Source organism: Pristiophorus japonicus, chromosome 9 (assembly GCF_044704955.1).
Source record: "Pristiophorus japonicus isolate sPriJap1 chromosome 9, sPriJap1.hap1, whole genome shotgun sequence".
Classification (NCBI taxonomy): Eukaryota; Metazoa; Chordata; class Chondrichthyes; family Pristiophoridae; genus Pristiophorus; species Pristiophorus japonicus.
The window spans coordinates 93,128,063-93,144,383 of NC_091985.1; the positions used below are offsets into that span (position 1 = coordinate 93,128,063).

General features: G+C 43.2%; 1 protein-coding gene across 2 annotated transcripts in view; it reads left to right on the forward strand.

The window, feature by feature from the left end:
- The window catches only part of cfap36 (cilia and flagella associated protein 36), a 191,613-nt gene that overhangs the window by 116,159 nt on the left and 59,133 nt on the right, over window positions 1–16,321 (forward strand). For both annotated transcript variants that reach the window (XM_070889594.1, XM_070889595.1), the window contains exon 5: window positions 7,395–7,482. In XM_070889594.1, coding sequence (XP_070745695.1) covers window positions 7,395–7,482 — 88 coding nt within the window. The remainder of the gene's footprint in view (window positions 1–7,394; window positions 7,483–16,321) is intronic.

Below are 16,321 nucleotides of genomic sequence, written 5' to 3' on the forward strand. Positions count from 1 at the left end.
TATTTTAGTTATGGTCATTGAGGGATAAATATTGGCTAGGATAATCTCCTGCTTTTCTTCGAAGTAGTGCCATGGGATCTTTTACGTCCACCTGAGAGGGCAGACAGGGCCTCGGTTTAATGTCTCATCCAAAAGATGGCACCTCCAACATTGCAGCACTGGAATGTCAGCCTAGATTTTTGTGCTCAAGTCTCTGGAGTGGGACTTGAACCCACAACCTTCATGATTCAGAGGCAAGGGTGCTACCAACTGAGCCATGGCCGACACCATGACATAAAACGCTATATAATTGCAAGTTTGATCTTTATTTTGCCTCTTTTTTAAAGTCCTGATATAGATAATATTTGTGTAGGATTATATAGAGCTGATAATGGGCCATAATCTGCAGTCGGTATGACTGTGTACTCTCAGAGAACGCTGTCACACCGCCTTTGAAAGGGACAGCAAGTTCAGGATTTCAATTTGCACATGTGCTAAATCCCGATCTTGCGATCTGTCAAGTTCCGACTTGAAAGATGATTTGCACCAACATTGAAATCCTAATTGCTGGTGCAGAGTTGGGCTAATTGCCCAGCAATTACGTATGAAAATTGTATGACTAGTGCAAACCTGTTTGCACAGCGTAAGGGGATACCTCCTGACAAGATAATTAAGAAATTGCATCCCTTACTTTTTTTTTTGAAACACCCCAGACCCCAAAATCACAAATCTAAGTATATTTTTGAAGTACTGTAGTTCAAATGGTGAATAGCCCTGTGATCTTTAACAGTATTAATGAGAGACTTTCTGTTTGCTGATTGGAGCACTGGCCCACGTGATCCCAGGTACGCTTCCGCACACAGTGTGCCTCTGGAATCCGTGGGCCACTACGTTACTCTCTACTCCGTAGTGCCTGACTGCAACTTCTCAGAGGAGGGTTCCCAGCAGGTAAGTGCGCATTCGGTTCGGGTGTCGGCGGCGTAATCCTTCATTACTCCGCCGACCGCAAAATCCGAACCAATATGTCACTGAACATTGTATGATAGAGTAAGCAAGGTCTGCTTGAGAGAACTTTAAAATTTCCATTATTCATTTTGTTGTCATCATCATCATCATCCTCGAATTGAGGATGACTTGCTTCCACGTCAAGAAGTTCACAGGTGTTTCAATGAAGGACCTAAAATTCCAGGTCCCGAACTAAATCTTGAAGGGTGGATGATGCCTGTGCGTGGATTTTTTTAACGTGTGGTGGTCGTTGCACACTAGCCACCACAAGGGCTTGACAGAGCTAGGTCTTGGTCCAGTAGCAAGGATTAACCAAGATGACTGGAGACCAGCTCTGCTGCACGGACCTAGTGTTGCAAATCTATTTTGCATAACTTCAGTATGCAAAATCGTGTCCATTTTTGATCTGTGTCAAAAGGAAAAAAGTTACAGGGTTATGGGGAAAGAGCAGGGGTGTGGGGCTAATTGGATAGCTATTTTAAACAGCTGGCACAAGCATGATGGGCTGAATGGCTTCCTGTGCTGTAAGATTCTATGAAAAGCTGTAGGATAGCTATTTATTTTTATTGTACAGTATATTAAAACATTACATTTAAATGTTAGGGATGCGTTGAACAAAATTCTATATTAGATTCAAACTCTGAAAGTGGGATTAGAAAGTAATGCCGATCCAACAATTGCCCACAGTTCCTACAAAGATACAAAATGGAATACGTAGAACTTCTTTCTTTCAAGAAATAGAAGAGATTAAAAAGGGATATAAATTGGATGTGCTATCAGTAAATGTATGTGTAGTATGCTTCATTTTGTCATGTTGTTTACTTTGATAAAAGAACTGTAGTTGATTTATCGTTCTTCACTACCAGTATAATTTGTAAGAATTAGTGTATTCTGTTAACCAGCAGACTTCTACTTTGTGTTAGTTCAGAATTTGATGCAAATGATGAAGTTTTAAATGCCTTCTGGTAGATAACTAAGATGAGCCTTCAGCAAATAGATCAATACCTGCATTTGCCTATGAAATAATTAGTTTACCTCACAGCAGGAATACTACTATGAAATAAGAGATGTGCATAAATTCTTCCAGAAAATATCATTTGCCGTCAGAAACTGTCATTTTCCAAGCTGATAGATGCTGCATAGTGCATGAAAATGCCAGAAAATTACTTCATCATTACTCGGAGTAAGAACGTGCAAATATAATGCTGCACAAAAAAATCCTTTATGACATGTGTTTACAAGTGAATTGGACCAGTAATTGATAGCCAATTTAGATTGATGACATATAGTATCAAGGTAGACAGGTTATGGGGCCATTGGTGTGTCTCACTGATGTAAAATGTTATGAACCTTAAGTGATATGGAAAGTTACTTACTTATACAATGGCTACCATGGAATTACAGATGTGGTGCAGGCTCGAAGGGCCGAATGGCCTACTTCTGCACCTATTTTCTATATTTTCTATGAACAAAACAAGAAGTTAAATACCAAAAATAAAAGTAAAAGTAAACTAAATTGGGGACAAACCGTTTCTGCAAAAGTGCCTGTGAACTGCACTTGTAAAATATCTCAGTTCTAAGGTGGAGAAATTATCATGAACACTAGATACAGCTGGAAGCAAAACAAAACATATCTCAAAAGCTATTTTAAATCTTTCTAAATGGAAATTGACGTATTTCAAAGGAGGAATACTTAACAAACACTTTAATTTTTAGGTTGCTTCATAATAGACTCATAGGAAACGTTTACAGTATAGAAGAAAGCCATTCAACCCATTGTGTCTGCTGACCTTTTGCTGGAGTAATCCAAAATTAACCCACTTGTCTTGGTGTATCTACCCACAGCTGTGCATCTTCCTCTGCTTCAAATATTTATCTCTTAAAAAATGCAGTAATCTCTCCCTCAACAACACCCTTGTGGTAAACCATTTGAGTCCTTTCTTAGTGACAATCTTATTTTGATTACCTCTTATCATTGACTCCCCAACCAGTGGTACACCCAACTGGAGCCCGGCATAATTTAAAATACCTCTTAGATTTTCTTTTAGCTTTCTTTGCTCCAGTGAAAATAATTCCAGTATCTTAGTCTCTCTTCGTTACTAGTTTCCCTTCCTTGGCATCACCATGGTGTATCTACCTTGTATGCTCTCTGTGATCCTAGTGTCCTTTTTATAATGGTTGCCCAAATCTGCACATATTACACCATAGAATCATAGAAATTTAAAGCACAGAAGGAGGCCATTTCGGCCCATCCTTTCCATGCTGGCTGACAAAGAGCTATCCAGCCAAATCCCACTTTCCAGCTCTTGGTCCGTAGCCTTGTAGGTTACGGCACTTCAAGTACACATCCAAGTACTTTTTAAATGTGATGAGGGGTTCTGCGTTTACCACCCTATCAGGCAGTGAGTTCCAGAGCCCCACCACCCTCTGGGTGAAAACATTTCCCCTCAAATCCCCTCTAAACCTCCTACCAATTACTTTAAATCTATGCCCCCTAGTTGTTGGCCCTTTTGAATAGGTCCTTCCTATCCACTCTATCTAGGCCCCTCAATTTTATACACCTCAATAAGGTCTCCCCTCAAGCTCCTCGGTTCCAAAGAAAACAATCCAGCCTATCCAATCTTTCCTCATAGCTAAAATTCTCCAGTCCAGCAACATCTTTGTAAATCTCCTCTGTACCCTCTCCAGAGCAATCACATATTTCCTATACCGTTATTGTCTCTAATAGGCCCTACTCTTTCTTTAGTTATCCTCTTGCTCTTAATGTATTTATACATTAATCTTTGGGTTTTCCTTGATTTTACTTGCCAAAAATGTTTTCATGCTCTCTTTTTGCTTTCCTAATTTCCTTTTTAATTTCACCCCTGCACTTTCTATACTCCTTTAGGGTTTCTGCAGTATTGATCCCTTGATATTTGTCATAAGCCTCCCTGTTTTTTTTTATCCTACCCTGTATGCCCCTTGACATCCAGGGGGCTCTATATTTGTTAGCCCCACCCTTTTTCTTCAAGAGAACATACTTGCTTTGTACTCTCCAGATCTCCTCCTTGAATGCCTTCCACTGCTCTGACAGTGATTTACCTTCAAGTAGCTGTTTCCAGTCCACTTTGGCTAAATCACATCTCCGCTTAGTAAAATTGGCTTTCCCCCAATTGAGAACTTTTATTCCTGGTCTATCTTTGTCCTTTTGCATAACTACCCTAAATCTAACTGAATTATGATCACTAGGAACAGAATGCTCTCCCATGATACCCCTTTCACCATCCCAGCTTCACTCCCAAAAACTATGTCCAGAACCGCCCCCTCCCTTGTTGAGCTTGCTTCATACTGGCTAAAAACGTTCTCCTGAATGCATTTTAGGAATTCTGCACCCTCTATACCTTTCACACTAATTCTATCACAGTTAATATTAGGGTAGTTGAAATCCCCTACTATAGTTAAGCCGTATAGTTTTTGCACTTCTCAGAAATTTTCCTACATATTTGCTCCCTCTGACTGGGGGTCTATAGTACACTCCCAGTAGTGTGATCACCCCCTTTCTTCTTCAATTCAACCCATATGGCCTCATTTGATGATCCTTCTAACATATCTTCCCTCCTCACAGCTGTAATTGTTTCTTTAATCAACCCCACCCCTCCTTTTTTATCCCCCTCTCTATCCCGTCTGAAAACCCTGAAACCAGGAATGTTGAGCTGCCATACTTGCCCTTCTATCACCCTTTGTCTCAGTAAAAGCTATAATATCATACTCCTAAGTGTCTATCTATGCTCTGTTCATCAGCCATATTCCCTAGACTCCTTGCATTGAAGTATATACCATTTAGCACTGCCAAACTCCCTTGTTGTCTATTTTCTAGCCTTTGTTTCCTCTACCTTCCAAATTTCTGCTTTCCAACTCCAGCCAAGCTTCTCTCTCTTCTGAATCTACTCTCAGGTTCCCATCCCCCTGCCAAGCTAGTTTAAACCCTTCCCAACAACACTAGCAAGCACGCCTGGGAAGATATTGGTCCCGGCTCTGTTGAGGTGCAACCTGTCCGGCTTGCAAAGGTCAACCTCCCTCAGAAACGGTCCCAATGCCTCAGGAATCTAAAGCCCTCCTTCCTGCATCATCTCTGCAGCCATGCATTCATCTGCTCTATCCTCCTATTTCTGTACTCACTAGCACGTGGCACCAGGAGTAATTTGGAGACTACCTTTGAGGTCCTGCTTTTTCATCTCTCCCCTAACTTCCTAAAATCTACCTGCAGGGACCTCATCCCTTTTTCTACCTATGTCATTGATACCGATATGGGCCACGACCTCTGCTGTTCACCCTCCCCCCCTCGGAATGTCCTGCAGCCGCTCAGTGACATCCTTGACCCTGGCACCAGGGAGGCAACATATCCTGGAGTCACATCTCCAGCTGCAGAAACACATGTCTGCTTCCCTATCTATTGAATCCCCTGCCACTATTGCTCTTCTTCTTCTTCACCCCTTTGTGCAGCTGAACCACCCGTGGTGCTGTGGAGTTGGTTCTGGCTGCACTCCCCAGAGGAACCATTCAGTACTCAGAACAGAATACTAGTTGGAGAGCGAGATGCACTCGGAGACTCCTGCACTACCTGCCTGGTCCTCCTTCTGTCTGAGGGCCACCCATTCCCTCTCTGCCTGCGCACTCTTAACCTGCGGGTGACCACCTCCAGAAACGTGCTTTCCACGAAGTTCTCAGCCTCGTGAATGTACTGCAATGACTCCTGCTGCCGCTCAAGCTCCGAAACACGGATCTCGAGCTGCCATTACTGGCGACAGTTCCTGCACATGTGGTCATCCAGGCCACAAGAGGCATCCAGGGCTTCCCACTTGGCATAAGATGTGCATTTCATGGGACTGAACTGCCTTGCCATGCCTCTGTTTAATAGACTTAAGAACTAATTTAGCCAAAATAAACTTAGAACTTAAAGGTTTTTTAAACTCCAAAAAAAATTAAAAATGGAGGTCAATTCTGAGGCTCGCAGTCTCATTAAAATACTTAAATGACCAACCCGCCTCCTGTGAGCAGGTTGGTTGCCCTCTCGCGTTACGCCTCTGTTAAAACAGGAAGTGGACAGATTGGGCTCAGATTTGAGAAATAGGTGAAGAAATTGCAGATGCATTGATTATAATTTTCCAAAGCTCTTTAGATTCAGGAATTGTGCTTGTGGATTGTAAAATTGGAAATGTCATTACATTATTTAAGAAGGGAGGCAGAGAGAAACCACATAACTATAGGCCTGTCAGTTAACATCAATTGTGGGGAAGGTACTGGAATCGTATCATCAGAGACAGAGGGGGAATTTTAACCTCCAAAAATGAGTAGGTTTTGGTCGGGTGGGATGTTAAACTGCTTAAAAAATCTCAAATCTGAGCCCAATCTGCCCACTTCCTGTTTTAACAGAGGCGGACGCAAGAGGGCAACCAACCTGCTCCCAGGAGGCGGGTTGGTCATTTAAATATTTTAATGAAACTGCGAGCCTCAGAATTGACCTCCATTTTTAATTTTACACTGGCCAGCCAAGTTTCCCGGACCTCAGGAAATCTGGCAGATAAAGGGAGGCGAGGGCTGCCAGATCTAGCACTGCTTTGGGCCAGGAGGAGCAGGAGTGCTTTATCCCCAGCCCACCAAACCTAGCTGTAAACCATTCCGACCAATGCCAACTCCACTGCTATGCAATCAGACCTCTCCCCATAATTCAAACCCCCCCCTTCCCTCCCGTCCAAGCCACTATCTCCCACAGGCCTTTCCGATCCTCTCCCTCCCCCTGTGTTTCCGATCCCTCCCCCGAGGTCCCCGGCTGCGGCCTACTATCTCCCCCCAGCCCTCCCGAACTCCCCCACAACTGATCTCCCTCTTTGGCCTTTCTGATCTCACCCCCCCCCCCCCCCACCCCACCCCGGCCCTAGCCTTTACGCCCTCCCACCCATCCACCTCACCCGCGGCCTCCGATCTCACTAGCCTCCAATCTCCCTTCCCCTCCACCCCCAGCCTCTGATCTCCCCTCTCCAGCCTCTGAGAGGATAGGGAAAGGCAGAGGAAAGAACGCATCACTCCTTAAAGTGTAGAATCAGCAGGTGATGCAAAAAGAAAATCTATGATACAATAATCATACAAGAGCTTTTCATAGATCAGATGTTATCTGCCAAATGACCTTTCTTATGATGAAATAATAACTAGGCAATTCCCGTTTCCATTCATCAAAATATTTTGCTGTGATAAATTTCTATAATTAATTTTCCATTATGGATAGACTATTTTTATTGTAGAACTGTTGTAGTTAACATATGAAACTTTTTGTTAAAAGACTTGAAATCCTAGTGGCAGATTGGTCCATAATAAGGAAATGTTGGGCGTTTACAAATTGACTATACAAAAAATTGTGTTTCTTTCCTTGGCAGGAGTTCTACCTGAATGTTTGACAGGTGGAGAGGACAAGATCAGTGAACTGGAGCAACAGGAACTTAGGATATTGAGAGAAGTGCTAAAGTAAGTAAATGTGTTACATTGCATTGGTGTTATAGTATACTAATCATTTATTAACATTACTGAAATAGCTAAGGTAAAGCATCTATATAAAACAATGTGGTTATCAGACTGGTTATAATTGCTAATAGCTAAAGGATAATGTATTAGCACATTGTTCCTACATTGCTGGAGTTTATCCAGCCAGACTGATTAACTGATCAAACCAGTTCTGTTCATTAACTGATCATTTAATGAATATAGAAAGTGGTTTGATCAGCTATGTCGTGATACAACCCACTTGTCACCTCGCTGTAAACCACAGCTCAATTTAATTGACAATTCGTAGGACAAAGCAAGCTGTTGTGCTAAATATTTCTAGTTGAAGAACGTCTATTCTTAATGAGTTTATATAGGAACAATGTCCCATCTCTTCAACTGAATGTGAAAACTGTGGATCTTCTGTGCAGTGGCTTGTGTATTTGAGCTGAATACTGACTGCTGCAGTAACCAATATTTAATGTCACTGCTAGTTTCAGACGCATCTAGCTGTTTGCACCTCATGTTTGCAGAATTCAGCTTCCAGTTGTGACATTTCTTGTACCATTTCTGTCAACTGTTCCCCATTTAAATTCCTATGTCCACATTTATAATGGAGTTTGCTCAATGATTGAGCATCCACATTGCTGTGACTGAACTGGTTGGGGCTCTTTTCTCTAGCAAAGAGAGGGCTGAGAATTGAGTTACTTGAGGTATTTTGGATTAGATTTGGTGGGGTGGACTTAGTGAGAATGCCTCCACTTATGGAGGAGACCAAAACTAGATCATAAATATAAGATAATTACTAGTGAGAGTAAACTAACAAGAAATATAAAAACAGATTGTAAGAGCTTCTAAAGAATGTGAAAAGGAAGAGAATAGCAAAAGTAAACATTGGTCCCTTAGAGACTGAGACAGGAGAAATTATAATGGGGAATAAGAAAAATATTTAGTAGCTGTCTTCACAGTAGAAGACACAAAAAACATACCAAAAATAGTGGGTAACCAAGTGTCTAATGAGAGTGAAGAACTTAAAAGTAATTAATAATAAAGAAAAAGTACTGGACAAATTAATGGGACTAAAAACTGCCAAATCCCCTGGACCTGATGGCCTACAACTATTTTAAGTTGCACCTGTAAATCAAGTGCCCCCTGGTTAAGGGGGGGGGCACTAAAACCGACACAATTAAACAAATTAAGCTTTGGACAGTCTACTGGATCAAATTAAAATTTGGTTGCCAGGGGTGATGATGCACTCCAATCCCTCTGGCGCCCACCTCTCGTGGAAGGTTGCGAGCGTACCGGTGAACACCACGTGCTCCATCTCCAGGGACACCCTGGTTTGGATGTAACTGCGGAAGAGAGGCAGGCAGTCGGGCTGAACGACCCCCTTGATCGCCCGCTGCCTGGACGGTTCCTGATGGCCTGCATTCTAGGGTTGTAAAAGAGATAGTGGATGCATTGGTTGTGATTTTCCAAAATTCCCTAGATTCGGGAACGGACTCAGTGGATTGGAAGGTAGCAAATGTAACACTGCTATTCAAGAAAGGAGGGAGATACAAAACAGGGAACTGCAAGCAAGTTAGCTATTGGTCATTGGAAAAATGCTGGAATCCATTATCAAGGAAGTGATAACAGGGCACTTAGAAAATCATAATATGATTAGGCAGAGTCAACATGGTTTTATGAAAGAGAAATCGTGTTTGACAAATTTAGTAGAGTTTTTTGAGGATGTAACTAGCAGGGTAGATAAATGGGAACAAGTAGATGTAGTATATTTGGATTTTCAAAAAGCATTCAATAAGGTGCCGCACGAAAGGTTGTTACACAAGTTAATGGCTCATAGGGTTGAGGGTTATATATTAGCATGGATAGAAGATTGATTAACGGACAGAAACAGAGAGTAGGAATAAATGGGTCATTTTTAGGTCGGCAGGCTGTTACAAGTGTGGTGCCGCAAGGATCAGTGCTGGGGCCTCAGCTATTTACAGTCTATATTAATGACTTAGATGAAGGGACCGAGTGTAATGTATCCAAGTTTGTTGGTGATACAAAGCTAGATGGAATAGTAAGCTGTGAGGGGGACACCAAGGGCCCAAACTTGGTCAAAGCCAAAGCCCACCCAAGTGCCGCCCAAAGGACACTGAGATATCTGACGGTACTTTGGCAGGGACATTCCTCAAAAAGACCTGCAAAGATCGCCTAGTGGCAAAAAAACGACTTACGCCCTGAATGTGGGTGGCAGCGGGTGGGAGATCCCAATCTCGGCGGCAAATGCAATCCTCGTCAAAGTGCCGCCGAGGATTGAGTCGGGCTCAGGGAGGAGGAAACACATAAAAATAAAAATTTGCACAAAAAAAATCCACTGGAAAAACTTCAGGGGACCCCATCCACCTGAATCGCTGTTAAAAAAAAAAAGAAGTTTACTAACTTTTTTTTGCAGGTCTTCATACTTACCATTGAGGTTAGACCTGCCTCCATGCAGTGGTCCTTCCCCCTGTTGCCGCCAACTCCCGCCCAGGGCAGCTTGGCAGACAGGAGGACACTTACCACTTACGCGCCTTGCGTGCTAGTAGACATCAGCGGGCGGTTCCCAGCAGTTGTCTCCCCCCCCGGCCAGCGGGAGGCCTAGAGGAAAGTTCGGAGCCCAAGCGTCTGCCAAGGAATTATAGACAGATTAAGTGAGTGGGTTAGAAGGTGGCAGATGGAGTACAGTATAATGTGGGAAAATGTAAGGTTATTCACTTTGGTAGCAAGAATAGAAAAACAAAATAATTATTAAATGTTGGTGATCGGAGGGATTTGTACACAAAAAACAGAAAGTTAACTTGCAGGTACAGCAAGCAATTAGGAAGGCAAATGGTATTCTGCCCTTTATTACAAGGATTACAGTACAAGAGTAAGGAAGTCTTGCTGCAAATGTACAGGGCTTTGGTGAGACCACACTGGAGTACTGTGTACAGTTTTGGCGTCCGTACATAAGGAAGGATAGAGGGGTTGCAACAAAGGGTTAAGGATGTCTCTGAGCGGCTGCAGAACATTCTGAGGGGGGAGGGTGAACAGCCAGAGCTCATGGTCCATATTGGTACCAATGACGTAGGTAGAAAAAGAATGAGGTCCTGCAGTCAGATCATAGGGAACTAGGAAAGAGATTAAAGAGCATGACCTCAAAGGTTGTAATCTCCAGATTATTCCCGGTGCCACATGCGAGTGAGTATAGAAATAGGAGGATAAAGCAGATGAATGCATGGTTGGAAAGATGATGCAGGAGGGAGAGCTTTAGATTCCTGGGGCATTGGGACCAGTTCTGGGGGAGGTGGGACCTGTACAGGCCAGACAGGTTGCACCTCAACAGGGCCAGAGCTAAAAACCTTGCGGAGGTATGCTAGTGCTGTTGGGGAGGGTTTAAACGAATTTGGCAGGTGGATGGGCACCAGGATGTAACATTATACAGGGGAAATAGTGCTCAAAGGATTGGGAGAGGCAGAGAGCACTAAAGTAAGAAATAATAAGGTATTAGGTGGGGTCAAACTTAGAGAGAATACAGGATGGTCTATGATGGGTTTGCAGTGTATGTATATGAACGCATGAAGCGTAGTAAACAAGGTAAGTGAGCTGCAGGCATAAATAGCCACATGGGAATATGATGTTGTGGCAATAACTGAGACCTGGCTCAAAAAGGGAAAGATTGAGTAATAAATATTCCTGGTTATAAGGTGTTCAGGAAAGATAGGGAAGGAAAGATAGGAGGTGGTGTGGCAGTATTGGTTAAAGAGAATATTACAGTGCTGGAGAGGGAGGATGTCCTGGAGAGGTTAAGGACGGAATCCTTATGGCTAGAGTTAAGAAATAACTTGGGTACCAGACCGCTGGCCCAGACGAAACCCTCCCTGGTGGCCCAGTGGGCCTTAGTAACCTAAATGCAGAGTTCGCAGTGGCCCTCCTCTTTAACTGAAAAAGAGGGACGTTGCGCGTCGCGCTGACTCATAGCGTCAGCCGTCCCACTCCAATGGCACTTCCACCCCTCAACTCCGCCCTGACCGGAAATAGAAAACAAAGAGGTGATTATCGGTCCAATTTCCACCCCATAGATTGGGGCGGAGAAAAACCTCCTGAATCGGTGAGTATGCCTATTTTTTGGTCGGGGGGCAATTTCGGCTCCCTAGGTGTATTCTGTAGACCACCAAGTAGTGGGAAAGATATGGAGGAACACATTTGTAGAGAAATTACAGAGAGGTGCAAGAAATATAGAATAGTAATAATATAGACTGGGATTGTAATAGCGTTAAGGGCAGAGAAGGGGGAAGAACTTCTGAAGTGTGTTCGGGAGAACTTTCTTGATCAGTATGTTTCTGGCCCGACGAAGGAGGAGGCATTGCTGGATTTGCTTCTGGGGAATGTGGTAGGTCAAGTGGAGCAAGTGTCAGTAGGGGAACGTTTAGGGAATAGTGATGATAGTATCATAAGGTTTAAATTGGCTATGGAAAAGGACATGGAGCAATCTACAGTAAAAATGTTTAACTGGGGGGAAGGCCAATTTCAGTCTGATGAGAATGGATCTGGCCCGGGTAAACTGAAATCAAAGATTGGCAGGCAAAACTGTAATGGAACAAAGGGCTGCCTTTAAAGAGGAAATAGTTCAGGCACAGTTGAGGTACATTCCTACAAGGGAGTAGGCCAGGGCAACAAAAGGCAGGACTCCCTGCATGACAAAACAGATAGAGAATATGATGAAGCAGAAAAAGAGCACGTATCACAGATGTCAGGTTGCAAATACATCTGAGAATCAGGCCAAATATAGAAAGGTCAAAGGAGAAATGAAAAAGAAAATAAGAGAGGGTATGAAAATAGAATGGCAACCAACATAAAAGGTAATCCAAAAATCTTCTATAGGCATATAAATAGTAAAAGGGTAATAAGAGGTGAGGTGGGGCCGATTAGGGACCAAAAAGGAGACCTATGCAAGGAGGCAGAGGGCATGGCTGAGCGAGCACTTTTTATCTGTCTTTACCAAGGAAGAGGATGCTGCCATAGTCATAGTAAAGGAAGAGGTACTGGAGGCACTTAATAGGATAAAAATTGATAAAAGAATAGGTACATGAAAGGCTAGCTGTACTTGGAAAAAGTAGATAATTCACCAGGACCAGATGGGATGCATTGTAGGATGCTGAGGGAAGTTGAGGAAATCGTGGCGGTGCTAGCCATAATCTTCCAATCCTCCTTAGTTATGGAGGTGGTGCCGGAGGACTGGAGAACATCTTGTCCAAAAAAGGGTGTAAGGATAAACCCAGCAACTATAGGTCAGTCAGTTTAACATCGATAGTGAGGAAGCTTACAGAAATGATAATCGGGGATAAAGTTAACAGTCACTTCGACAAGTGTGGATTAATTAAGGAAAGCCAGCACAGATTTGTTAAAGGCAAATCGTGTTTAAATAACTTGATCAAGTTTTTTAATGAGGTAACAGAGAGGGTTGATAAAGACAGTGCGATTGATGTGGTGTACATGGACTTCCAAAAAGCGTTTGATAAAGTGCCACGTAATAGGCTTGCCAGCAAAGTTGAAGCCCATGGAATAAATGGGACAGTGATAGCATGGATACGAAATTGGCTAAGTGACAGGAAACAGTGGTTAACGGTTGTTTTTAAGACAGGATGGTACACAGTAGTGTTCCTCAAGGGCCGGAACTAGGACCACTGCTTTTCTTGATATATATTAATGACTTGGACTTGGGTGTGCAGGGCACAATTTCAAAATTTGCAGATGACACAAAACTTAGAAGTATAATGAACAGTGAGGAGGATAGTGATAGACTTCAAGAAGACATAAACTACCTCGTGAATTTGGCGGACACATGGATGAAATTTAATGCAGAAAAGTGCGAAGTCATAAGAACATAAGAAATAGGAACAGGAGTAGGCCATACGGCCCCTCGAGCCTGCTCCGCCATTCAATAAGATCATGGCTGATCTGATCATGGATTCAGCTCCACTTCTCTGCCATTCCCCATAACCCCTTATCCCCATATCATTTAAGAAACTGTCTATTTCTGGCTTAAATTTATTCAATGTCCCAGCTTCCACAGCTCTCTGAGGCAGCGAATTCCACAGATTTACAGCCCTCTGAGAGAAGAAATTTCTCCTCATCTCAGTTTTAAATGGGCAACCCCCTATTCTAAGATCATGCCCTCTAGTTCAAGTCTCCCCCATCAGTGGAAACATCCTCTCTGCATCCATCTTGTCAAGCCCCCTCATAATCTTATGCGTTTCGATAAGATCACCTCTCATTCTTCTGAATTCCAATGAGTAGAGGCCCAACCTATTCAACCTTTCCTCATAAGTCAATCCCCTCATCTCCGGAATCAACCTAGTGTACCTTCTCTGAACTGCCTCCAAAGCCAAGTATATCCTTTCCTAAATATGGAAACCAAAACTGCATGCAGTATTCCAGGTGTGGCCTCACCAATACGCTGTATAGCTGTAGCAAGACTTACCTGCTTTTATACTCCATCTCCTTTGCAATAAAGGCCAAGATTCCATTGGCCTTCCTGATCACTTGCTGTACCTACATTCTATCCTTTTGTGTTTCATGCACAAGTACCCTCAGGTCCTGCTGTGCTGCAACACTTTGCAATCTTTCTCCATTTAAATAATAACTTGCTCTTTGATTTTTTTTCTGCCAAAGTGCATGACCTCACACTTTCCAACATCATACTCCATCTGCCAAATTTTTGCCCACTCACTTAGCCTGAATATGTCCTTTTGCAGATTTTTTGTGTCCTCCTCACACATTGCTTTTCCTCCCATTTCTGTATCATCAGCAAACTTGGCTACGTTACACTCAGTCCCTTCTTCCAAGACGTTAATATAGAATGTAAATAGTTGGGGTCCCAGCACTGATCCCTGCGGCACCCCACTAGTTACTGGTTGCCAACCAGAGAATGAACCATTTATCCCGACTCTCTGTTTCCTGTTAGTTATCCAATCCTCTATCCATGCTAATATATTACCCCCAACCCCATGAACTTTTATCTTGTGCAGTAACCTTTTATGTGGCACCTTGTCAAATGCCTTCTGGAAGTCCAAATACACTACATCTACTGGTTCCCCTTTATCCACTCTGTTCGTTACATCATCAAAGAATTCCAGCAAATTTGTCAAACATGACTTCCCCTTCATAAATCTGTGCTGACTCTGCCTGACCGACTACCTCGTGAATTTAGCGGACACATGGATGAAATTTAATGCAAAAAAGTGCGAAGTGATACATTTTGGTAGGAAGAATGAGGAGAGGCAATTTAAACTAATGGGTACAATCCTAAAGTCGGTGCCTAAACAGAGCGACCTGGGGTATATGTGCACAAATCGTTGAAGTTGGCAGAGCAGGTTGAGAAAACGGTTAAAAAAGCATACCTGTTCCTGGGCTTCATGAACAGAGGCATGTGTACAAAAGCAAGGAAGTTATGATGAAACTTTATAAAACACTGGTTCGGCCTCAACTGGAGTATTGAGTCCAATTCTGGGCACTGCACTTTAGGAAGGTTGTGAAGGCCTTAGAGAGGGTGCAGAAAAGATTTATGAGATGGTTCCAGGGATGAGGGACTTCAGTTACATCGATAGACTAGAGAAGCTGGGATTGTTCTCCTTAGAGCAGGGAAGGTTGAGAGGAGATTTGATAGAGGTGTTCAAAATCATGATGGGTATAGACAGAGTAGAGAGAGAGAAACTGTTCCCAATAACAAAGCGTTGAGAACCAGAGGACACAGATTTAAGGTGATTGGCAAAAGAACCAAAGGCGACATGAGGTAAAACTTTTTTACGCAGCGAGTGCTTAGGACCTGAAAAGATGGTGGAGGCAGACTAATCATGGTTTTCAAAAGGGAATTGGATAAGGACAGTGATGATGGGACGAATGGCCTCCTTCTGTGCTGTAATCTATGATCTCATTGAAACATACAAGATTCTGAGAGGACTTGATAGGATGGCTACTGAGAAGCTATTTCCCCTAGCTGGAGAGTCCAGAACAGAGGTGGGCAAAATACGGCCCGCAGGCCACATCCGACCCTCCAAGTCATTTATCCAGCCTGCTGGATGGGACAAAAATAGAATAGGAGCTGAAGCTCGAGCTGCACATTGGTCTATCCACATTCACTTCTCATGGGTCAGAGACGGACCCGAACGGCAGCCAAGGAAGAAACATAGTAATACTTCACTCAGATTAATAATTCGCAAAAGCGATTCTTTCTGGCCCGAACTTAAAAGGATCCGTTCCATGATTCTGGGTCCCAATGGTGGCTGTCCGTACCCAAAATGCACTGCATATTAGAATATGCCATATCCATTTTAGAGTGGAGTTATGGCTGCTCATCTCCAAAACTTTTTTACCGAAGAAAGTGACCGGCGCTGCATCTTTCCTCTCCGGTATCCAGAGGGACGGCATTAGTAATCTTTGCAGAGGGACATAAAGATGACTGAGGTGGGAAATTGATGCTGACACAGACTCTAAAGAGGGTACAGTTCTATTTCACAACACTGAGTTACAGAGACCAGAAGATACCACAATATTTTCAACTTTTATCTTTGATTCATTTCTAAGCAGTATCGAATACATGTTGTGCACGTAAGATAGCATCTGACTAATATCTGGATTTCTGTTTATACAATGTTCCCTCTAATTTTTTTTCGCATGTGGTCTCTTTAAATTTTCTGCGTGGCCAGTCACTATGCAGCTGCACACGTGCGGTATCTCTTCTAGCGGCAGGAGCTTGGGAGTGGCCTGTGCGGGGCCGCGCGATTGGTGGAACATTGGTGGATGGCCCTCAGCA